We start from the raw sequence: 25,594 nt of genomic DNA on the forward strand, positions 1-25,594 counted from the left end.
TACTAGAGAATGGACTTAAGGATATGGGGAGGGAGAAGGGTAAGCTGTGACAAAGTGAGAGAGTGGCATGGACATATATACATTACCAAACGTAAAATAGATAGCTAGTGGGAAGCGGCCGCATAGCACAGGGAGATCAGCTAGGTGCTTTGTGACCACCTAGAGGGGTGGGATAGGGAGGGCGGGAGGGAGGGAGATAAAAGAGGGAAGAGATATGGGGACATATGCATATGTATAACTGATTCACTTTGTTATAAAGCAGAAACTAACACACCATTGTAAAGCAATTATACTCCAATAAAGATGTTAAAAAAATTTTTTTAATAAATAAAACAATAAAAAAGTGGGTTTTTAATTACACAAAAGGAAATAAAAGAAATTGTTTTATGTAAGAATATGTTTTATATTTGCATAGGTGATCTAGCTAACAAATAGAAGGGGGAAGGAAAGAAGACTGAGATGTAGGGTGGATTGCAAGAATTTACTTTAAGAAGGAACATAATGATATTATTGGGAGATGATTTTCCATGGGTCTCTTGTGTTTTTGCCTGTCTTACAAGTAGAGGCAGTCAATGCCTTTGTTTCCAATGTTATTTTCAAGGATATCTGTACAGTGTACAGCCTCAGAAGACAAAGATATTGTCTTCCTCCTGAACAAAGAGCAGGTTTGCGTACAGTCTTGTAAGGTACACATAGGGCCTCCCACTAGAGAAAATGGCAGGCATAATTTCTACCCATTATAAAGTTCAGGTTCCTCTCCTGTAATATAATCCACTGTATACAGGTATCACTTGGCCCTCTTCGTGCCATCCTGTAGGAATTAGGCTTAGTGCAGGGACACAAAAAAATGCTAATACTTCGGTAACTGCTAATGCTATAGATAATAAAGTCCTTTGTCTCCATTCCAGGATTCTTGTGTCTCTGGGCAGCATTCATGAAATTATGGCCTGGATAACTTCTTAGCTTAGAGGTAGGGTGAAATCACAGACCCTTTAGAATTCTTGACACATACCTGTTATTGTTTTTGTTTTTATAGGGCTGCTGGCATATTCAGAGGCCTGATATGACTGTTGCTTTGCCAAGGGTGCACTTCCAACAGACACCTCATCCTCCTTCCTTCTGCTAATTGGCATAACAAGAGGAACAGCTATCACAGGCTGCTGGAGAGAGTCAAATGAAAAACTGAATTATTTACTATTTCTTAAGCAGAGAAGGTTAAACACAGCATCATTGAAGAAAGTCCATCACATGTTGTGGTTGAGGCTTTATTCATTTTTAATTAATAATCACTCATAATCCCTACCCCCCCAGAGATAACCATCATTAGCATTTTGATAAATTTTCCCCCAGTGTCTACATATCTTGTTTTCAATTGAGGTATAATTGAGGTACATCTTTATGTGAGTTCCAAGTGCATGACACAGTGATTTGATATTTCTGTACATTACAAAATGATCACCATGATATGTCTAGTTATCATCTGTCACCATACAAAGATATTATAATTGATTACATACTCCATGCTATACATGGGGCTTTATTATTTTAAATCAATGAATCAGTCAATCTCTCTTGCTCTCCCTCTTGGTCACTGTCTCTCACACACACTCACACAGGAACATTTAACAATTTCAATTTTAAATTAGAATTCTGTGCAAAAACCAAGAGAGCTTGTAATTAATTAAAATTTAACATAAATTTTAGTAAGAAGTATAAAGGTAACATGTTAGAGGCAAATCAAAACTAAAATTAACTTTGAAAATTATGATCACTAGTAAATGAAAAGCTATCCTTATAAAATGATATTTTAGGGAAGTACTTCTATAAACTGATTAGGTACATGTTAATATGGACAATCCAATTTTTTTGAGAATTACTGAAAATCTCTATATTGCATCTGACAAAGTGATATCCACAGCATATTTAGAAAGCACAGAAAAATATCTATAGTTAGAGAAAGCTGGAAAACATTACGATCCTATATTGAATGCATGAGTGCTGAGCTGGACAATAAAGCAGCTGTTTCATCTTTATTCACTGAAATAAAGTCTGATGTTACTGCTGATGACGCCCAATACAATCTTGTCAGATTTTTGGCCAAAAAAAAAAAAGTTATTTTTAAGTTTTCTTCAGGATCAAAGATCAATGTTGAACTGAGTGGAAAACAATCATCAAATGTTGGGTTTTAGCCACAAATTGAGGAGGAAATTGCAGCTTCGGAAACAACAGATGATAACTGTGATACAGCTGCATCAGATGGTGAATCTGAAGGGGGTTGGTTAGGCTGGAGTGTGGTCTAATGTTACCCTCAACACTACAACATCCACACTTCTATAGATCCAACTTTAAGTTTCACCCAACTTATGGTAACTATTTAATATTATCTAAATTATGAATAAATATTTCAATGAGAACATAGGTACATTATATAACCATATAATATAATGGAAAAAAAGCCAAATTATTTTACAAGTTGTTCCCTAGGGTGAGTAAAAGGACAAGAAAACTGATAATGAGAAAATGAAAGATTAAATATATTGTGGGAAACACCACAATGAAGAATATCTGCTTTCATGTTAAGTATTTAGTCAAACTGATAATATTTTTACAAATCTAAATAGGAAATAATATTTAAGAGCTAGATAAGAAATGCTGAGTCTAATTTAAACTTGCTCATCTATAAAACAAGGGGGTGGAGATGTCTACTAGAAAATCCCTTTGTGCTCTAACACTTAGTGATTCCATAATCCCTTGAATTTCCTGGACATCATTTATAAACCTGGAATTGATGAAGCACTCAAAGAAGTTAGGACCAAGTTTAGAACCAAAATTAATATATAATATGTAATTACAGAAAAATTCCGTGCTGTATAGTGTGATATTTAATTCATGCACAATAGGTGAAAGATGAGATTGATGGAAGCTATGATATTGGAAATACCCAACAACAAACAAACAAAAAAATCTTTCTTTTGGTGGTTGAGACTCTGGGTGCATTTTCACATCGGTAAAAATACAGTAAAAGGCCAAATAAAAACCCTTTCTAGGGCTTCCCTGGTGCTTTTTTGGAAATATGAATACCCCAGTCAAAAATATCAAAAGAAGGAGCATTTATTTTTAGCAACCGCCTGTTGCTCTGCTTACATTCTTCTGCCTTCTGGTACGGGATATTCCCCCCAAATTTCCATTGTACCCTAGTCCCATATCTGTCCTATTGTTGCCCCATCAATATCCCGTGGTCCCCAAATACCTAAAAAGCCTTTTGTCCCTCTTCCTATAAAATTTTCCTTTATTATTAATTTAATAAATGTAAAAATATAGGAAATTATGAAGAATAAAAGAACATCCATATTTTCATTATAACCAATAATTACTGGCAATTAACAATTTATCATATTTGCTTTTTTTAAGGAGAAAAGTAAAATATTACAGATAAAGCTAAAATCCCCTCTGATTGCTAACGGCCCATTCCTCCCAGAGTCAATCACTATTATGATACTGATACAATCCTTTAATTTTTTACACCCATATTTACTTACACATATGCCATATATATAGTTTATATATAACGTATACTATATATAATATGTGATATATAATAGATAATATATAATATATAATATATGCAGGGTGGTTTGGGAAAAATATAAGTACTCTCATATTGCGTATGTCCTTGGGAAATTGATTTCTGCATTAAATAGAATTTTGAGACTTCCATACTAAAACCTATTGAATAATTTTTAACAAAAAAATAATACATCATGTTAACGTGCCATGCTTTATTTATCTGCTTCGTTAGAGACAGTCATTTAGGTTGTCTCCAGTTTTACACCATTGCAAAGAATTCTGCAAGGACAGGCTTATACATGACTCCTTAGGCTCATATGAATGTCATTGTAAGAACACAGCTCTATCAAAAAGTGGAATTTTGGGGTCATAGGCTACGGTCATGTGTAATTTTATTAGACACTGACAAATTTATTAATTTTCACTCACAACAGTAATATACGAGTCCATCCATTTTCTACATTTCCACCACTACTGAATACTAGCCTTTTTTCACACAACAGATTTTAAAAGTGAAGATGATTAGTTATGGGTTGATAGGTGTTGAAACTGGGCAATAAGGTCATAGGGTTCAACTATACTCTCAATTTTCCATGTTGGAGAAAATGTAGAACTGAAATAGTAGATTAAAGGCATTTTTAAAGCATATTTTTGAGATATGCTGAACTGTAGCAAAATAGTAATACTATAAAGTGCTGACGAAAATATAAACTGTACACCAATTCTGGAAGCAAACTGGAAATATTACAAAGGCCTTAAAATATGCTAAACCACATGCCTGAAGTTACTAGTTACACTTCTAAAAATATATTCTAAGTTAATAATTAAAGAAAAATGCAAATATGAAGATATTTATCCCAATATTATTTGTAACTGAATGATTAGGATTATGGGTATTTATTTGTTTATCTTTTAAATGAAACTACTAGTTTTGAACTTAGAGAAATATATATATTTATATTTAACTTAAAAATACTTATGAAACAATATAATAAAAATAAAATAAAAAATCAAAATATTTGAAGGTACTTGTATCAATCAAACAAATGTATAATTTACTTAAGCTGCTAGAACGCTACCTGACATTCAGGGATATCTATGGTGTACTGGAGATAACTGCATCACTTATAAAATAACCAATGAAAAATTTATAATACAATGAAATATTATTCAGCCCTAAAAAATAAGAAAATCTTGCTATTTGTGACAACATGGATGGACCTTGAGGCCATTCTGCTAAGTCAGACAAAGAAAGACAAATACCACATTTATATGTGGAATCTAAACAAAACAAAACCCAAAAAACCCAAAACATCAAATTCTACATACAGAGAAGAGAGGGTGTTTGCCAGAGACAGGGGGATTGGGGGAGGGGTGTGTGTAATGGGTAAAGGCAAAGTACTAACTTCCAGTCATAAAACGTAGTGTACGATATGATGACTATTGTTAATAATATGTATTGTATATCTGCAAGTTACTAGGAGAGTAAATATTTTCTCGTCACAAGGGAAAAAATTATTTAACTATGTGTGGTGATGGATGTTAACTAGACTTATAGTGGTGATTCTGCAATATATACAAATATTGGATTGTTATGTTGCTACCTGAAATTAATATACTGTTATATGTCAATTATATCTCAGTAAGAAAAAAAATTTACAACTAAATTTTTCTCAAATTGTCCCTGCCATTCGTCTTAACTTCTCCATTACTCATACTCCATATTTTGTTAAACTTTCTAAAATCCAAGTCTATTTGTATTAGTTTCCTATACTTCCTCTGTACCCTTTGGGATAAAGTCTCAAACACTTACCATTACAAATAAAATCTTTTATGAATTGGTTTTCAATTTCTACCAGTCTCTATAAGAACACTTGGCTCTAGCCTGGAAACACTGAAGGTCCCTTTCTTGCCAAGTTACTCCATCGTCTTTGCCTCTGCTCACAGTTTAGTCTAGAACAACCTTCCTTGTCTGGCTTACTTTTATGACGCTCAGCTCAATTGTCAATTCCTCCTTCTAACACCCATCCTCACCTGATCATGAGAATGTTTCCTTTTATGTTTTCATATACTCCTGTAAATACATCTAACATAGCAATTACAGTCAGCCCTCTGTTGATCTGGAACCCGAGGATACAGAGGGCCAACTGTACTACACCAAGGGACCTAAGCATCGTGGATTTTGGTATCCACAGGGGAGGGAGGGCTGGAACCAATCCCCTATGGATACCAAGGGAGGTACCAAGAATGGCATTACTACTACATTCCTTCACATTCTCAAATACACTAAATACCTCTAGAGAAAGGGATATTCTCAACCACGATTTCTGTTTCTATAGCCCCAGTAACTAGAATACTGCACTGTATTCTGTATGTATTTGATAAAAGGAAGCATGAAATGGAGAAGGGATGGCAGAAGTTTCAAATGAAATTAGGACAAAATGAAGAAAAGCTTTTAAAAAGATGCTCCTTGAGACACGGGTTGCACTTTTTAAGTTAATTTTTATATTCTTATGTAAATATAAAATTATACACTTATCTCCTATAAATTAGCTTTAAGTTACCTCAGAAAAAAATTACAAAGCTATTCCAAGTAGAATGTTACAAAATTACAATTAAGTCAATGGGAAAATGCAATTCAATGTCACATAAATTTGGCCTAAAAAATTCTTAGTTCTAGAGGGAAGAGATATGGGAACATATGTATATGTATAACTGATTCACTTTGTTATAAAGCAGAAACTAACACACCATTGTAAAGCAATTATACGCCAATAGAGATGTAAAAAAGGGCTTCCCTGGTGGCGCAGTGGTTGAGGGTCTGCCTGCCGATGCAGGGGACGCGGGTGCGTGCCCCAGTCCGGGAGGATCCCACATGCCACAGAGCGGCTAGGCCCGTGAGCCATGGCCGCTGAGCCTGCGCGTCCGGAGCCTGTGCTCTGCGGCGGGAGAGGCCACAACAGTGAGAAGCCCGTGTACAGCAAAAAAAAAAAAAAAAAAAAAAGATGTAAAAAAAAAAATTCTTAGGTCTGAGATATACTAGATGTGTGAAAATAGGTAAGTTAATCTCAATAAGCATCAGTTTCTTCATCTTTAAAATGCGAATAATAAAACCCATCTGTCAGAATTACACATAGAGAATTACACGTAAGTATTCAGGGGACTATAATTAGCTCCTTTTGCTTTGTAATTTAGACCCCTTTAAACACACACATATGCCAAGTCTTTTGCACCAACCATCCCAATACCAGAGTTAGGCACACTCAATGCATGTTTGTTGAATAAACCTACAGATGAAGAAGAAATGTAGAGATAATGAAAATGAAAGCTAACATTTCCTAAGCAATTATTATGTATTGGACACTCTGAGAACAAACATGTAGGGACTATGAGGGAAAATAAGCCATTAAAATAGGACTACCTAACCTAGTCTCTCTAAAGTATCTGCTTTACAAGCAATTGTAGACCAAGTCCCTTTAACAATCAATGCAACTCTACTTTGAACTGTAATTTCTTGTACAGAAATTAAAGAGTAGAATTGCTTGAAAGGGGTAGAAGAATTCTGGTACCTCCATAAATAAAATCAACAGAAGAAATATATAACTCTAACAAATAAGAAAAAAAATTATTTAGAGAATTATAAAAATTTCTCACCTGCTGCATATGTTTACTGGTTCGCTTCTGAGGTTGATAAATAAGCCAGGTGTATAAGATAGGGTCAATATTAACTGCTAGTCCTTGTACATTACAAAGAAGTACGGCACCTAAAAAACAAGATTTTTAAATTGTTACATTCCTCCTAAAAATAATAAGCTTGATGTCACTTTACACCAATAAGTAGGAGAGCCATAATAAAAAAGATGAACAACAGTAAGTGTTGCCACGGATGTGGAGGAATTCAAACCTTCATACACTGCTGGTGGCAACATAAAATAATGCAAATAATATGGAAAATAGTCTGGCATTTCATCAGAAAGAAAAATATACAGTTACAATATGACCCAACAATTCTATTCCTAGGTATATACCAAAAGAACTGTAACCAAATATCCACGCAAAAACTTGTACACAAATTTTCATAGCAGCATTATTCACAATAGCCGACGAGTGGGAAAACATGAATGTCCATGATGAATTGCTGAATGGATTAGCAAAATGTAGCAGAATCACACAATGGAAAACGATTTATCCATGAAAAGGAATGAAGTACTGATACATGCTATAACATGGATAAGCCTTGAAAACATGCTAAGTGAAACAAGCCAGTTACAGAAAACCACGTATTATACGATTCCGCTTACATGAAATAGCCAGAACAGGCAAAACCATGAAGAAAAAAGTAGATCAGTGGATGCTGGGGCCTGGGGGGAGGAAAGAATGGGAAATAACTGCTAGTAGGTATATGGTTCTTTTGGGAGTGATGAAAATGTTCTGTAATTAGAAAATGGTGATTGCTGTACAACCTTACAAATATACTAAAAACCACTAAATTATGCACTTTAAAATAATGTACTTTATGGAATGTGAATTATATCTCATTAAATGTGCATTTGCCTTTAAAAAATATTAATAAACTTTATTTTTTAGGCAAACAGCAATTTCTATATTGGCCATGAGAAGGGAATATTATCTCCCTTCTTTGGTTATATTACAGAACTAACTCATGATATTAAAGGAAGCATTATTATAACCACTTAATAAATCACTGTAAATTACAGCTTTAAATGTTCAGAAGCAAAGAGAGAGAGCTGCCTAGATGAAATGAAGGCTAACATTCTGACATGAAACACAAAGACTGAAGTGTAACAAGTTGCAATTCCATCCTACTAACTAAAACATTTTTGTCCCTCTCTAATAAAAAGTAGCTCACATAAACTTAACTAAAGCAGGATATCCCATTCTTAATTTATGTGGGGCAGGTCATGTATATCTGTAAATAAGATTTTGCATTTCTGCATATATTTTTTGATAAAAATAGTATTAGCTCCACTAGGATGTACAGAATATGAAGGAAGGGATATTAGTCAGCTTTGCTCTCAACTGTATTTCCAGCATCTGAAAAAGTACCTTCCACGTAGTAGGAGCTGAAAAAAGAATCACAATAAATGGTAGACAGATTCTCAGGTTAGTTGAAAAAAGCCCATTTGTTCTATAATATTGCAGATAATTAAAACAGCTAGTACAATTAGTATTAATACCAAGTCCTATGAAAATTGAACCACAAAGAGACTGAGATACAAGGATGGAGGAGACGAAGCAAGCAAAAGAGAAATTTCCTCCTTTTTCAAAGCTTTGCACAGAATTTTCAAGTGAAATTTGCCATGTGTACTCCTGTTCTACTTTACGTTGCTACTTCTCCCAGGAACCCAAAATCGGTATAGATTCCTAGGCAACATGCTGAGACAACATAAGCAATCCCTCCTTCCATGTAACAAAGCATGTGCTAGTGAGCAATGATTCACTCAAATACACATATCAGAAAGGAATGATGGGGAGAAGCTAAATACAAGATGACTGCAAAACGGGGGGATCATAACTGAAGTCAATTGGAAAATACAATTTAATATATATTTTTTCCTGTAATAGAATGCAGATTCCTCATAAGAACCTAAATTCTCCTATTTCTCAAATACCACTAATATACAGAAAAAAGGCTATATTATATTAAGGAAAATAAAATAAGACTCCCAAAATTATATCCAGTTTTCAAATCATTCTAACAGCTCTACTATGCCAGAGACTATCAACTCCACAAACTAACAAAAATATAGTATCTAGATATATGAGTATATATAGCAAGAGCTAATTTGAATAGTGTTATTGTTTTAAACAACTCATTCTATCAAAATATGTTACTAGGTGAGAAACAGAATTTGGCCTGAAATATGAAAGACTATTAATCAAATCCTTTTTATTTTAAAGAAATGTGTTGAACACATTTAAATAGAGTTCAAAAATTCATTTAAATTCAAGAATACATAATTCAATCTTAAAAGTTAAAAGACTTTTCTAAAATCCATATACAGAAATAAAATTACATTTAGATTTAAATTACTATGAACTGCTTGCTGTCACATGAGCCCACAATATTTTATAATTAATATCACATAAATATTAAAGACACCAAAATAATATGTGGTTAACAATAAAGAATGTATTTCGTCAAAAGAAGGAATTACCACAAGAAAAAAACTTTGGGATCCAGAAGACAAAGGATCCAACACAGGAAAAAAGTGACCCAGGATGACAACAGTGAATTAGTGACAAGTATATGGAAAACTTAGAAACAACAAACAATTAATAAATACAGGAAAAACAAATGTTATAAAGAAAAGGATAACTAACCATAGGATAAACATGACCATACCATGAATAATATCTACAGACAGAACTATGTAAATTCTGAAAAAAATGAATTCATTGATTAATCAAATGTATAATACAACAATATCATACATTTGATTACTGGGGGTATGGGTACATAAGAGGAATGTGTGATGGGCACTGAAGAGGGTGAAAGTTAGCCAATTATCATTTTCCACAGTAAGATAGCAATGAATAATGCTGTAAAATGAACAATCAAGAAAGAGCAAGAGGGCTTCCCTGGTGGCGCAGTGGTTGAGAGTCCGCCTGCCGATGCAGGGGACGCGGGTTCATGCCCCAGTCTGGGAAGATCCCACATGCCGCGGAGTGGCTGGGCCTGTAAGCCATGGCTGCTGAGCCTGCGCGTCCAGAGCCTGTGCTCCGCAACGGGAGAGGCCACAACAGTGAGAGGCCCGCATACCCAAAACAAAAAAAACAAAAAAAAAAAGAGCAAGAGAAGCCAAGTTATTTAAAAACATGGACGTAAACACTAAAATAATTACCAAAAAGACTTTTGAAAAGGGAACATTAAAAAACAGGTGCAGGTGACATGAGGGAGAATATAACTGGGATTCTCAAAATGGGGACAACAGAAAAGAGAGGTAGATGAGCTTTAGATTTTCTTGCTGAGGAATATCCTTATAGCCACTAGCAAAATGCAGAATAAATTTTTCTCTTTGAGAGATGTCTCCAATTCACTGAAACATAACAGCCACAAATTAAGATCTGTGAATGAGTTCCATAACAAAAAAAAATCAGCAAGCACTGCAAAAGGCAAGTGAGCAAGAGTCAGAAAAAAGAACAAACAAGTTTAGACTTTCAAGCACTGAAGATATTTGAATACAGAAAAACAGCTATGGGGACTTCGCTGGTGGCGCAGTGGTTAAGACTCCATGCTCCCAAGGCAGGGGGCCTGGGTTCAATCCCTAGTCCAGAAACTAGATCCCACACGCATGTCACAACTAAGAGTTCGCACTCCACAACTAAAGAGCTGGCAAGCCGCAACTAAGGAGCTGGCAAGCCGCAACTAAGGAGCCCACCTGCCGCAACTAAGACCCAATGCAACCAAATAAATATTTTCTAAAAAAACAGCTATGTAGAAAACGTTTAAAATACAAAAGTATGCAATCATGAAGGGGAACAAACAATGAGAAAGTATCAGCAAAGAACACATTTTAAAGAAAAATGGAAATTACAGAAATGACAGATTTAGTTTTTGAAGTAAAAAACTCATTGGACAGGTTAAATAGCAGATTAGACATAGTTGAAGAGAAAATTAATAAAATAGAAGAAACACAATAAGATAATTTAGAATGTATCTGAGATAGAAAAATGAGAGAAAACAGTTAAAATGATGTTAAGAGATGTGAGGACTGAGTAAGAAGAACAAACATATACCTAATTAGATTCCAGAAGGAGTTACTAAGGAATGAGAAGAGGTAATATTGTTAAAAAATAATGGCTGAGGGACTTCCCTGGTGGTCCAGTGGTAAAGTATCCGTCCTCCAATGCAGGGGATGCAGGTTCGATACCTGGTCAGGGAACTAAGATCCCACATGCCACGGGGCAACTAAGGCCGTGCGTGACAACTACTAAGCTCGCATGCCTCAACAAGAGAGCCCACACACCACAACTACAGAGCCCACACGCCGTGGAGCCCACGCACCACAGCTACAGAGTGAAAAACCCACATGCCACAACTACAGAGAAGCCCGTGCACTACAACAAAGAACCCACATGCTGCAACTAAGACCAGATACAGCTCCAAAAAAAGAAATAAAGAAAAAAGTGGCTGAGAATTTTACAGAATTGCCAAAAGATATTAAGCCTCACACCTAAGAAGCCCAAAGAATCCAAACTGGATAATTAAAAATAAACCTATATTAAACAAACAAACAAACAAAGAAGAAACAAAACACTGAAGAGAAAAAGAAGATCAGAAAAGAACCCTAAATAAAAAGAAAGATGTCCTGAGGTATAGAAAAGCAAATAAATTGACAATCAACTTCTTAGCAAATAGTCAATGGTATTCATTACGTGATTTTTCTTCAAAACTTACATATATTCTTTTGTATGCACCAAGTGTTACCATTAAAAGATGATAAAAGAAGAAAAAGAATAAATTAAATTGATTTTAAAAGTAAATCTATCAGGATAAGTTTTGTTCTAATATTATACATCTCAAGTACAAGCCACATAGAAAGTATTTTTAAATTATGATGAAAATATGCAAAAAACCTATATAAACAAAGCAGTTATAAATTTAAAAGAATACAAACTGCAAAAGACAAAAGTAAATTAAGGAATTACGGAATTCTCCATATGAGGCAAGTTATTTTAATAGTCTTTTCATATGTGCCCAAAACTAAGCATGTTGAGTAAATTTTTAAAAACTTTCTCAGTAAGTTATTAGCACACCTTTAAAATTGGGATGGTAGAGAAAGGGAAAGGAAAACAAATATAAATAGGTAAATATTTTCACATGGACAATTAATTCTGAAAGTCTTATTTTATTTTAATGAAAAAGTTAAATACTTCACCAACAAATATTCAATTAAGTCACATAACTGCATTATACCAAAAATGACTAAATGACTTACAGCCAGGCTTGAACTTTATGAATGTTAAACAGGTAATAAAAGAGAATAATCTATCAATTTACCAACTTAGCTAAAATTATAATTTAGAATAATGTTCTCCTAAATTTAAAGGGATATTTTTATATTATATTCAATTTATGAGACACAGCCTTTAAAAATAACACACAAGTTCTGACATATAAGTGTGCAGACAATTAGTGTGATAGTTGACTCAGAACAGATCCTCCATAAATCACTAAAATTTGGCAATATATTATTCTGTTTAATTTTAGCCTGGGAGACAACTAATGAGAAAAGTGTGCTTTACTCCTCTGTTCACTGCCAAAATGGCCCACTTATCCACATTCCATTCAGGCTTTACCAATTAGTTAAACCAAGGCACCACTGTCATTTTCAGTTACATCCTAAGCTGAAGAATGAGAACTGAAGTAAGGGTTAGAGACCAAAGATGCAGAGCATTAAAATTAAACATACATCCTTCTTATCAGCTACAGAAACCTTGTCAACCAATGAGACTGTCCTGTAAAATATCAAGTTATTAATAGGAAAAAGTACCCTGCATTTATCTTAAACCAATGAATGAGACAAAAAACACAGACATATTAATCTTCATCTAAGTTTAAGTGGCTAAAACTCACTATTTTTCTATTATGCAACTATAGTAAAGTACGAATTTTTTAGATGCATAGTGCTCTTAAGAAATTGTTACTCTTAGTTTTAAGAATAATTTCAAAACTTTTGGCTACATAGTTAAATAAACAAAAAAGGAAGAATCAATACTTCAAAAACAAGGGTGGGGAATAAAGGCAAGATAGAGTAATCAGACACTAAAAAAATGACAGAGCAGGGATGAGCTGCCAACTACTGGCAACTTTATCCAAGGTAATTGTCAAATTTAGTATAAATGAATCATAAGATTTTTAGGTATGTGTGTATGGTAGCTCATGTTACTTAATTAATAATTATTTCCCCTTCTCTTAGGATATAGAAAATCACAAGAGAACTCTATCCTATTGTAACAATAAGAACAAGCCATGTAACCTATCAAAGCTTTTCAACATTCATCAGACAGATTTTTTATGAACAAAAATCATAAAAGTGAAAGGCCCCTCATAGGGCAGAAGGAATGAACAGTGGCTTTTATTCTTGGCACAGCAGTAGGAGGAAAAGAAAGTGGATAAGAAGAAAACAACTGACCTTTTAACAAATGTTTAGAGTTAGTTAGGGGCAGACATGACAGTGTAGAATCTCTGCAAACCGTAGACACAAGGGGAATCTACCCACCTGCCATCTCTTTTCAACAAGCCTCCACCAAATGTTCATAAGAATAACAGGGGACAGGACTGGACAGATGAAAAAGATCCCACTGAGATGCAGGGACATGGAGCCTGATGAAGTCTGAGTGCAAAGAAGGAGAATCGAGAGAAATCTCACAGCCACTCTGAACATTTCAGTGAGCACCAAGCAGGGCAATCTGTGCTAGGAGAAGAAAAGAGGAACTAAGAGAGATAGACCCCTCCATAAGGACAGATGAAAACGGCATGCTGAAGTCTGAGGGTAGGTCAGGAGAACTGAGTGAAAGTCACAAACCATACTACAAGAAAAATTCCGATCCTGCTCTCAAAAATATCTGAAGTCTGGGGTGACTTAATATAAGTAAAGCAGGATCAGAACAAGCTCAACCACAGAATAGAAAGCAAAGACCAAACCCAACTCAACTATACCAAGAACATGACAAAATAAGAGGCATGCCCTTCTGTGGGCATAAGCATTATTTACCATAGGTTCTATTCTTTTTACATACAATGTTTGGCATTCAATTTAAAAAAAAAGATTATGAAACACACAGTAAAACAAAAAGAAATACTGTCAAAAGAGAAAACAGGGGCTTCCCTGGTGGTGCAGTGGTTGAGAGTCCACCTGACGATGCAGGGGACACAGGTTCGTGCCCCAGTCCGGGAAGATCCCATATGCCGCGGAGCGGCTGGGCCCGTGAGCCATGGCCGCTGAGCCTGCGCCTCCGGAGCCTGTGCTCCGCAGCGGGAGAGGCCACAACACTGAGAGGCCCGCGTACCGCAAAAAAATAAAAAAAGAGAGAGAGAAAACAGTCAATAGCACCAGTCCCAAAGGTGGCAGGTACGAGAATTATCAAACAGGGACTTTAAAAGAACTCTAATAAATACGCTAAAGAAAGTAGTGAAAAAGGTAGACAAGCATGAACTGAAGGGGAATTGCAACAGAGAGACAGAAACTATTAAAAAGAGCCAAACAGAAATCCTAGAATTTGAAAAATATAGTATCAGAGGTAAAGGATTCTTTAAAAATTTCTTTCTAAAACTTATGAATGATATCAACTGACAGATTCAGCAAACCCAAGAAAAATAAAGGAAAAGAAAACCAGATCTACACACATCATGACCAAAATGCAGAAAACCAAAGATAGAAAAAAATGTTGAAATCATACAGAGCAAAAAAAGGCACAATAGACATAAGGGAACCATGATAAGGACAATTTCTCATCAGAAACAATGGTGGCCAGAAGACAGTGGAATGATACCTTTAAAGTGCTAAAAGAAAAGACAGCCTAGATTTCTATATCCATTGACAATATCCTTTTAAAATGAAAACAAAACAAAAAAAAATAATTTGTCACCCAAAGTCTTGCCCTACTAAAAATTATTAGAGAAGTGCTTTAGTCCAAAAGAAAATTATGCCAGATAGAAACTCAATTCTAGAAAAGGAATGAAGGGCACCAGAAAGAATAAAATATGTTGGTCAATAAAGCAGACCTCTTTAAAACATTCTATTTTAGTTACATGTATATACACACACACATACACACACAAGCGTACATCAATGTTACTGTCAAACCCAATTTAAATTAAATAAAAAATATACATTGAACACATTTGTGTACACATGTACTTTTTTATTTCCATCTATCCAAATTCTGCACATCGTTTCATTCAAATTAGCTTCCACCATTAACACTTCTTACCACCACTGCCCTTTCCATTCTCTGGCCAGCTGCAATACTGAGTATTATAGAACTCATTTTAGCCACTGACTCAATTTCATTTTCTCAGTATATAAGAATGTCATAAGTTAAGAATAAGGATGGCAGAAGAGGTTATGAGTGCTTTAGGAAATTGCAGAATGTGTGAAATAGTGACACATTCAGAAAGACCCATCTGTGTTCCCTGGTCATGAATTCAAAGTGAGTGAACTCATCCTGGTTGCATGTTTTTCTCCAGTCCAGTTGAGGTCCACAGAAGGAAGACAAATTGGACTTCAAAAAGACTCTGCTTGTTATTTTATATTTCCTATTGGTGTTCTTCTTTTTTCTCCCCAGATCAAATAGTTACTTAATCAGTTTTATCAGGTATTAAGTTAATAACTGGTTTCCTTCTCACTCTTATGTCTTATTTCTCAATTGGAACAGAATTCATAAATGAGATTTAATGGTAACCTCAAACCATAAGTGTCAGTAATTAATACTTTGTGATGTTTCAAACTTTTTACCTCTGACTTTATATTTATGGCATAAAACCCTAAAACCATAAAGGTATTTACAAACAGCTTTGAGAGGAAAAAGCTTAGAATTTCTAAAAGATAAGAGATACCAGAGACAAAAGTAAAGGCAAAAATCAGACTAGAACAAAATATTAGGAAAAAACATAACAAAGACAATATTCATGACATAGGAAGACCTAAAAATTACTAAGCAAAAAGGATATAAAAACAAACAGGACAAGGGCAGGGGCGGGGAGGGAAGCTGGGACGAGGTAAGAGAGTAGCACTGACATATATACACTACCAAATGTAAAACAGGTAGCTAGTGGGAAGCTGCTGCATAGCCCAGGGAGATCAGCTCGGTGCTTTGTGATGACCTAGAGGAGTGGGATAGGGAGGGCGGGACGGAGGCTCAAGAGGGAGGGAAAATGGGGATATATGTATGTGTATAGCTGATTCACTTTGTTGTATAGCAGAAACTAACACAACATTGTAAAGAATTATACTCCAATACAGATATAAAAAAAACAACCAAACAGGAAAATGGGCAAAGAATATAAAAAGACAACTCACAAAATAAACACAACTGGCCTTCACTAATGCTCAACATTACTAACAGCTAAAGGAATTAATGATAAAACAATAAGATAATTTATCAGTGATAGATTAACAGAAGCTTAAATGAATTAAAGTCTATTACTGATAAAGCTCTGAAGAATAAAGCACTCCCATGCTCTGCTGAAAGAAATGGAAACTAGTACAGTCTTTTTGAAGGCTATTTTGGAATCACCTATTAAAATTTTAAACGCACAATTCACTGATCCAGCAATTTTAGTTCTTGGAATCCTACATAAATATTTGTAGATGTTCTTAAAATACGTGCACAAAGATGTTAACTTGTAGTGTTATTTACAGTAATGAAAATATGTTTAAAAATCTATGTCTACAAATTATAATTATTTAACGTTACACCACTCAGCTATTAGATGATGAAGCAGAGAGTATATAATGACACAAAAATAAGTGCAGAATAGTATATAACATAATAATAGTTAATAGTGTAAGCATAAAACATGCTTATATATATTTAAAGATAAAATAGTGATATCTCTAGGTATATGTAGGTAAAAATATCAGTGATATACTATATAAAAAAAAAGATTTGCAAGTACATGAATCAAGCTGTATATAAACCAAGGTAGAACAAACATATCACTTCATGATATAAAGATAATATATTACTATATTATTTATATTCTAAAACCATGAAACTACATTCACATTTTTCCTGATCAAAATTTTGAATTTCAGTGAAAAACTCGGTTCATGTAAGAAACAAAAGCAAAAACTTGATTCACCACAAGTAAAAACCATTTAGAAAATTACCAGATCTCATAAAAGTCTCTCTTTTATTTATCTTCAGTGTGTCATTGTTCTTTACTCAGGATTTTCATTATTCAGAATCCCCATCCCCGTATCCTGCACCAAATCAATGTAAACAAATATGGGATCCTATAACTAGAAAATAACTTTTAAAAGCAATTCTTCACTTTAAACTGGATTTTTTAGAATTACCATATGATCCAGCAATCCCACTCCTGGGCATTTATCAGAACAAAACTATAATTCAAAAAGATACATGCACCCCTACGTTCACAGCAGCACTGTTTACAATAGCCAAGACACGGAAGCAACCTAAACAACCACTGACAAATAGATAAAGAAGGTGTGGTATATATACACAATGGAATACTGCCAACCATATAAAAGAACTAAATAATGCCATTTGCAGCAACATGGATACAACTAGAGATGATCATACGAAGTAAAGTAAGTCAGAAAGAGAAAGACAAATACCATATGATATCACATATGTGGAACCTAAAATATGACACAAATATGACACATCTATCTATGAAACAGAATCATGGACATAGAGGACAGACTGGTGGTTGCCAAGGGGGGTTGGGACAGGAATGGAGTGGGAGGTTGGGGTGAGCAGATGTAAGCTTTTATACATAGAATGGATAAACAAAAAGGTCCCACTGTAGAGCACAGAGAACTATATTCAGTAACCTATGATAAACTATAATGGAAAAGAATATATTAAAAAATGTATATATTTATACAACTGAATCACTTTTGCTGTACAGCAGTAATTAACACAACATTGTAAGTCAATTATACTTCAATAATAAATAAATAAATTTTGTTTATTTTGTTTTACTGGAAAATATAAGCAAAATATAGATTATAAATCAACACATAATCATTACAAAATTTATTATCATTGACTCACATACCTCAGTAAAATCTTTTCTATTACTAATATGACAGTTTGATTCATTTCAAATATTTCTGCATCTCTTTTATATACAGGCCCAAAACTCCAACATACATCTTAATTATATTAGCATATATTAAATAACCTAAGGCTATGTGCACTGCAAAGATACTGCAAACAATATGATAGAATTACCTTTTGAATTAATGATGCATAAAAAATGAATTAATGTACAACTTGGAATAAAGCAGTATTTAGTTTGGTTTAAGTATTTTAAAGCCAATACTGATCATCTCTGATCATGCTTAATTCTAAATAATTAATAATGTACTGATTTAGCATTTTAATCTTACTGACTCTATGAAGTTACATCTGACTTAAATTTTAAGCATACAGAATTGAGGATCATATGTATGTATCTCTTTCTATAGATAATAGCAGGAAACTTAATAAATGTTTTTTATTATAATGATTCTTAAAATCAACTGAAAGAAGAATCTTCGAAGTCATCCACACTAAATGGGGTCTATAGTTTTTAAATTCCATGTACCAGCAGTGGTTAGAAAGGACTCTTTCAAAATTATGATAATATTCAGCAAACTAACTAGGAGACAGAATATACATTTTGATTTAATTATAAAATCTTTGAATTACTAAATTTTTTATTAATAATGATAAATCTTAACTTGGAAATTAACAGCAATGTTTTTTTAACCAAAACCCGACAAGCATGTATTTTCTGATACTTAATAGCATTACTTCTCATTTCATTTAAAATCTCATGGCATAAATCATAGGATAGATTTCTAGCATTCTTTTAATCCCAGGACACTGCCCTCCATTCCATCAGTCATCTTTCTCCAGCCAACTTATTTCTTTCACTTTTTCAGAAAGTAAGGCTTTTTAAATACAAGAACCCTAGGATCACCATGTTTCAAACATAAACGAAAATTTTTTTAGAAAATTGCTTATCCGCATGTATCAAAACAAACAAGTCCCCAATGTTTATGTTTTTTACAAAGTAACCTGAAACTGATTTTTCCCCCAACTTGAGTTCCCTTTGGGGGAAAAAAACCAATGGCGGAGGAAAATATAAATTTGCATGTTTAATTTACCCTACTCACTCTTTTCCAAAAATACTTACTAGAGCACTTGATGGTTATCTGGAATCTTATTCTATTTACACCATATAGACCACCATAAATAACAGCAGGTCTCTGAAATATGCCAATGTTTTATTCTACCTTGCTATGGTTCCAGTTTTGACATCTTTCCTCTGTAACTCAGACATAAAACACTACAAGATACACATAAATTTGAAGAGCAAGCAACTTTAGCCTTATATAGAGTTCTCAAGGTTACAAAGCTTACGTGGGTGTGAAGATTAGTTGATAAAATTAGAAGCTTTAAAGTTCAAGGACTTCTGGATTCTGCATAGGATTCTAGTATTAATTCAAATTCATGGTTGCCAGCCGTTAAAAGAATTAAGAAGTCATTAATATTCCTGGAGTTCAAATTGGATTAGAATCTTCTGTAACATTAAAGATTAATGTGGAGCAAGTATATAAAATACAGAACACAAGGAATAGCTATAGCTATTAAAACCAACCACAATTATAAAGTATATTAATTTCATACTACCTCATTACTTTAAAAAAACCATTGAAGCTTTGAGTGACATGTGATTTAAAACTATTTTAAATAAGTTTGTCAAATTTAATTCCAAAACTCCTAGACATACAATTTTCAAAGTTTAAATCAAAATACTAGCAAGGATATGGTATAACTGATAGGGTAACACAGGCTTCAGTCTACAGACTATGAGATATTTTAGTAAAATTATTTTAATAAATATAAAGTATTTTGGAACACAACCATGCCCATTTGTTTACATGTTGTCTATGGCTGCTTTTGTACGAAAACAGCAAAACTGAGCAGCTGCTAGAGAGATTATATGGCCCACAAGCCTAAAATATATATAGTATATGGCCCCTTAAGAAAAAATTTGCTGACCCTTGTTAACACATTGCTGGTAGGAGTTTACTATAACAATTTTGCATATGAATTTGGTAATAAAAAGTTAATACCTTTTAACTAATTAATTTCATTTCCAGAAATCTATACTAAACAAATATAGGAATTGTTTAATATTAACAATTTCACATACAGTTATTTATAATAGAAAATATTCGAAATGATCTAAATCTCCAAAAATGAGGACTGGTTATGCAAACTGATGTATTCAAGTGACAAGCCAGTACATGTTCATTAAAATGATGGTTGTGAGGATTATGTAATAATAAGAAAATTCTTAGGACGTAAACAGAAATTTTAAATACAGTCTAATACAAGGTAAATAAATAGCAAGGGAAAAACTAGAAGAACATATGTAAAAGAAATTTCAGTGGTTTGTGATTGGTTGATGGGTTAATTTTGTTTTCTGCTTTCTAGATTTTCTAACTTTCCAAATTCTATTTACTAAAGATATAATTACTTTTATAATAAAAACTTAAAACAATATATGTAAACATCTAAAGATTTCATGTGTTTAGCTGACTGTTATTCCTCTGCTTAAACACTGTCTTCCCAATCTCCTTTGCATTAAATGTAAACTTCTCATCATAGCCTACAAAGTCATGCAAGATCTGACTCACTTCTCTCTGAAATCTCATCTCTGACAGTCTTCAATGGTGACTATATTCCATCTACCCTTGAACACGCCAAATTCTCTGCTATTCCTTCAGTGAATCTCTCTAATCCTTCACAGAGGCCTGCCTCTGACTACTCTATTAAGTTTTCATCAAGTATCTTTGTTTAATATTTATGATTATATAATTTTCTGTTTACACATTATCTACCTCCTCAGAGACAATATAAGCTCATGAGATCAGGGACTATCTTCACTGTTCATATATGACCGATGCCAAGCACAGGGTTTGGCACATAGAAAACACTAAATTTAGTGGATGAATATATGAATAAAGTTTTACATTTACCTTTAATCTTTCAAGCACTTATTATTAAGTGTTGCTTCATTTCATCCAGAAGTAATTATTTTAAAATATTTTCAAATCAAAGAATACTCCAAATATTACTCAATATAAGACACACTTTGATTACTGATAACAAACAGATCTCTCTCCAGCTTGTTTTCCAATATTCCAATGTGACACTATTTCATGTATGTTGTATTAAGACTTTAAACTGATTATATAAATTATATAGGCTATGTGGAGATATGTTATGGTCCACAAAAACTAGGAAGAAAATACTGTTAATCAATATTAACATTTGGCTGTAGATCAGACTCCTAATACCTGAGGACTTAAACCCCAGCTGCTTCAACATCTATGTCTACACTGTAGCCACATGAAGCTGGTATCCGGAAACAAATATATTTCTTAAAGATATAATTGGCATCACATAAATTTTTTCTTTAATGTTTTATGATGAACATTTTCCTGTGTTGTTATTGTTTTTTACTCTCTAGCATTCTGTTCCCCTGTCTCAGATACCTCTAATTCACCCCTTGAGCCTAAATCATTCCAGCAGTGCAGCAGTGACCAGCACTACCTGGCTTCCTAAACAACTCCATACAGGGCAAAGTGACTAGACCTGTGCCTATCCAACATGTCTCTTGCCTCTGGATCCAGGGCTCGCAGATGACTCCTGAGATATGGAGCAGTACGGTTCCTCATTCAGTGCCCATAACTACATGCAGACGCTGGAGGAGCAGCAAAGTTAGTGTCCTGAGGAATAGAACCTTGACCAATGGAGTATGTGAGCAAGGGGAAAAAAAAAATCTCTCCCAGAAAGAACTGTCCTGGGAAATAGTGGTGTAAAACTAGATTATACATCCCCATACTGTTCTCCCCCCTTTGCTGACTCATAACCTTAATCCTTCAACTATAATCGCTAGTAATAGTAGTACATAAGCCTTTCTCTTAGGCTTTGCTTTCTGAGGAACCCCCCAAAATCTTCTTTTGTTTCTTCTGGTAAAAGCACTCAAGTTCCCTTTGGGAAATTATCACACACCCCCCCGAAATCATATATAGTTGAGTGGGATTATCAATCGAGGTGTTCTATACTTCCCTGCCCAAAGAATATGCATGTGACTGAAACCAAGTGTCTTAAATTGATCTTAAATTACCTATTTAAACCTATGTCTATTTCATTTTACCTCATTCATATAATTTGGTCAGCCCTCTCTCCTTCTCTCCCTCCCTTTCTTCCATTCTTTAGCTATCATTTATAGATCTAATACATATAAGATATTGTGCTAGGTATTCAAGGTACAATGATAAATGATTTCTGACTGGATTCTAAAGAAGGAGTAGGATTCTGCCAACTTGACAAGAAGCAGGAAAGGACATTCCAGGAACAAAGACCTGCTTGTGCAAAAACATGGATAAAGGAGAGGACACTATCTTTAAGAACATACAAGTAATCTTAAAAGGCTGGAGCTGAAAATATGAATATGAGCATATGACTAGACCATGAATGCCCATTCCAAGGAGTAGTATTTTATTCTGAGGGTGTTAAATACCACTGAAGATTTTCAGGCTGGAGAAAATGATATCGCAAATGTGCATTTCAGAAAGATCAAAATGAACAGAGCATGGACTATGGACTGAGGGGTTAGAGGCAAAATAGGTAATATTTGATACTTTTACAATTAATCAGGCATTCAGGACATAAACCACAAGGGCACAGCCTGAGAAGTAAAAGTCAGAAATATTTTATTTGAGGGGTAGAAATAACATTTCATAACTAAATTAGATGTAAGATATAGGAAAGAATGGCTCAAGTCACTGAGAAGATACAGTGATATAATTATTGATGAAATGGACTAAAATAAGAAACGGGTTTGAAGAGAAAGGTGAAGACAGCAATTTGGGAAATGGGGAATTTGGGGTGTATATGGAACACCAAGGTAAACATATTTATTAGTAGTCATAATATACAGGCCAACATTATTTGTGGAAACATTATTCCTGGGAGTAGAAGTGTAAATGAACTACGTGGAAGGAAGGAGTTATAGTTATCAAATTACAACCATAAGTAAAATAAAAATAGACACAAATTTAAATATGATACAACATAATAAACAATGAAAGTAATGCATATATATAAATATTATCGTTATTATATAAAAAATATATATAAATATTATCAGTGTAAATAAATACAGCTAAAACCGTTGTAGTCAAAGAAAAAAAAACAAAACCTCAAGACTATGTTCATCAAGGAAATGAAATGTTTATGGACAGATGGTTATGGACTGAAAGAAAAGAGAAATTTGAAAAGGAAAGTAAAGAATGGTTAAAGGACAGAATCAGAATACAAAAAAATCAAGCTACATCCTATCTCTCTTTCTTCAATATTTCCAAGGGAATGATCCAAAGCACCAAATGCTAATCAAATCAAGCTTTAAAAAAAAAAAACAAACATTTGATTTTATATATGTAACAACAGTCTTACTGAAGTTTGTTGGTTCTCTTTCCTCTAAATTGGTTTCACTGTTCTCAGGTAAACTTATAAATAATGGCAAGTGACTACAATTAGGCTCCATATTATAACCTACTCACTTGGAAACAAAAAGGTAGTTTCTCTTTCCCAATAATTTCAACAAAAGTCTTGGATATAAATCTCCCTGTATTGGCTTGGTTCATATGATCATCCCTGAAACAATCATTTCAAAAAAGGAATGAAACTGGATTTCTAGGCATGGGTCACATGGTCAATCCTGGAACTACACTGTGAAATCAATCCCACTTGAACTATATAGCTTGCAACTACTATCAGATAAGGAGGAAATGAATGCTGAAAAGGCAAAAACAAAAGAAATGTCACATTTCACACCTAGGAGTTAGTACAGTAACTGATCATAATATTGTAATTTTTAAAGAATTTGATTACTTTAATTCCAAATTTCAATGCTACAAGAATAGTATAAGGAGCTCCAAAATACTTTCCAACCAAATCCCCCAACTGTCTAAATCTGGACCCAACTGCTTTACACATACCAACACACATCTACATATGTGTGTGTCCATGTATAAAATCCTGTACTGATCCATTTGATATTTGAATTTTTTTTACGTCTTTATTGGAGTATAATTGTTTTACAATGGTGTGTTAGTTTCTTCTTTATAACAAAGTGAATCAGTTATACATATACATATGTTCCCATATCTCTTCCCTCTTACTGATCCATTTGAGAGTATACTGGATACATGGTGCCCATTTATTTCTAAATATGTCAGTGTGCACTTACTAAGAACAAGGACATGTTCTTACAGAAACGTTGTGTTTTTGAACAGATGTTGTGAAAATTTTAAAATCTTTCCTAATACTGAAAGCTCCTTAATTTAACAACAACAACAAAAAAGGTCTGTGTCACAAAGTCTCTTAATATCCCTGGAAATAAAAGATATTTCCATTACAAATAAAGAGAAAATGCAACATCACTAAAACAAAGTAAGTATTCCTTGGTCCATTTCTTTTAAAACATGTGATTTTCATTATTGGGAATTTTTCAGTTCTTGCCAGTAGTCATAGAAAAGATTCAGATTTCATTTAGAAAGTTCTCCACTCCCAGGTGGATAATAATCAATGTCTACACCCCCTGACAAAGGAAACCAATTGATTATACATTGCACCCCCACAGAAGTGTGCCAAGTCCAGCCAGTAGAGTGCCAAAGCACAAATGTTTGACATCCAAGACAGTGAGGGTACATGGAAAGATGTAATGAATTCTTCACAGGACTCTCAGCAGAGTTCATCTGAATTTGGCATACTCTGAGCCTTATTTTCTCCATTTTAAAGATGAAAGGGTTCTGTACCAGGCCAAGTAACAGGACCAGATTTACCCTCTCATGTGAAAAAACCAAAATATTGGGAGAAAATATATGAAAAAAAGGTATGCAAGACACAGGAAATCAGGCAACAAAGGACTGTGGACCCTGACATAAAAAAAATAAGGTGAGCCCTACAAATTGCCCCAGCTTACTGCCTTGAGAGAACTTCCAGGATATGGTGCAGAGAGAGGAACCAGGCAAAGCTCGGCACTCTCTCCAAGTAGAGAAGACATAGCTGAGAATACACAGAGATTAGAGTGGCTGGAGTTCTCAGGACAGAGTACCAAAGAGGAGAGAGAGCTGCACAGAGAGAGAATTCCATAGATCTTCAAAGGGTCTTCTCAAGAATTCAACAGAAAGAAGAAAGAGGAATGGATATACAAATAGTCAATAATCACATTAAAAGC

At 34.1% G+C, this 25,594-nt stretch overlaps 1 protein-coding gene across 14 annotated transcripts in view; it reads right to left on the bottom strand.

Annotated features, from left to right (window-relative positions):
- VPS13B (vacuolar protein sorting 13 homolog B) overlaps positions 1-25,594 on the bottom strand; it is a 795,150-nt gene that overhangs the window by 465,011 nt on the left and 304,545 nt on the right. For 13 of the 14 annotated variants that reach the window (XM_089898526.1, XM_089898529.1, XM_089898532.1 and 10 more), the window contains 2 exons: positions 7,222-7,331; positions 1,013-1,160 (listed from right to left, as the gene is read on the bottom strand). In XM_089898526.1, coding sequence (XP_089754652.1) covers positions 1,013-1,160; positions 7,222-7,331 — 258 coding nt within the window. The remainder of the gene's footprint in view (positions 1-1,012; positions 1,161-7,221; positions 7,332-25,594) is intronic. The other variant, XM_089898531.1, reaches the window with a different exon arrangement.

This window comes from Delphinapterus leucas, chromosome 17, assembly GCF_059928025.1.
Source record: "Delphinapterus leucas isolate spDelLeu-1000000601 "Yukka" chromosome 17, BTC_Dleu_Yukka2, whole genome shotgun sequence".
Taxonomy (NCBI): domain Eukaryota; kingdom Metazoa; phylum Chordata; class Mammalia; order Artiodactyla; family Monodontidae; genus Delphinapterus; species Delphinapterus leucas.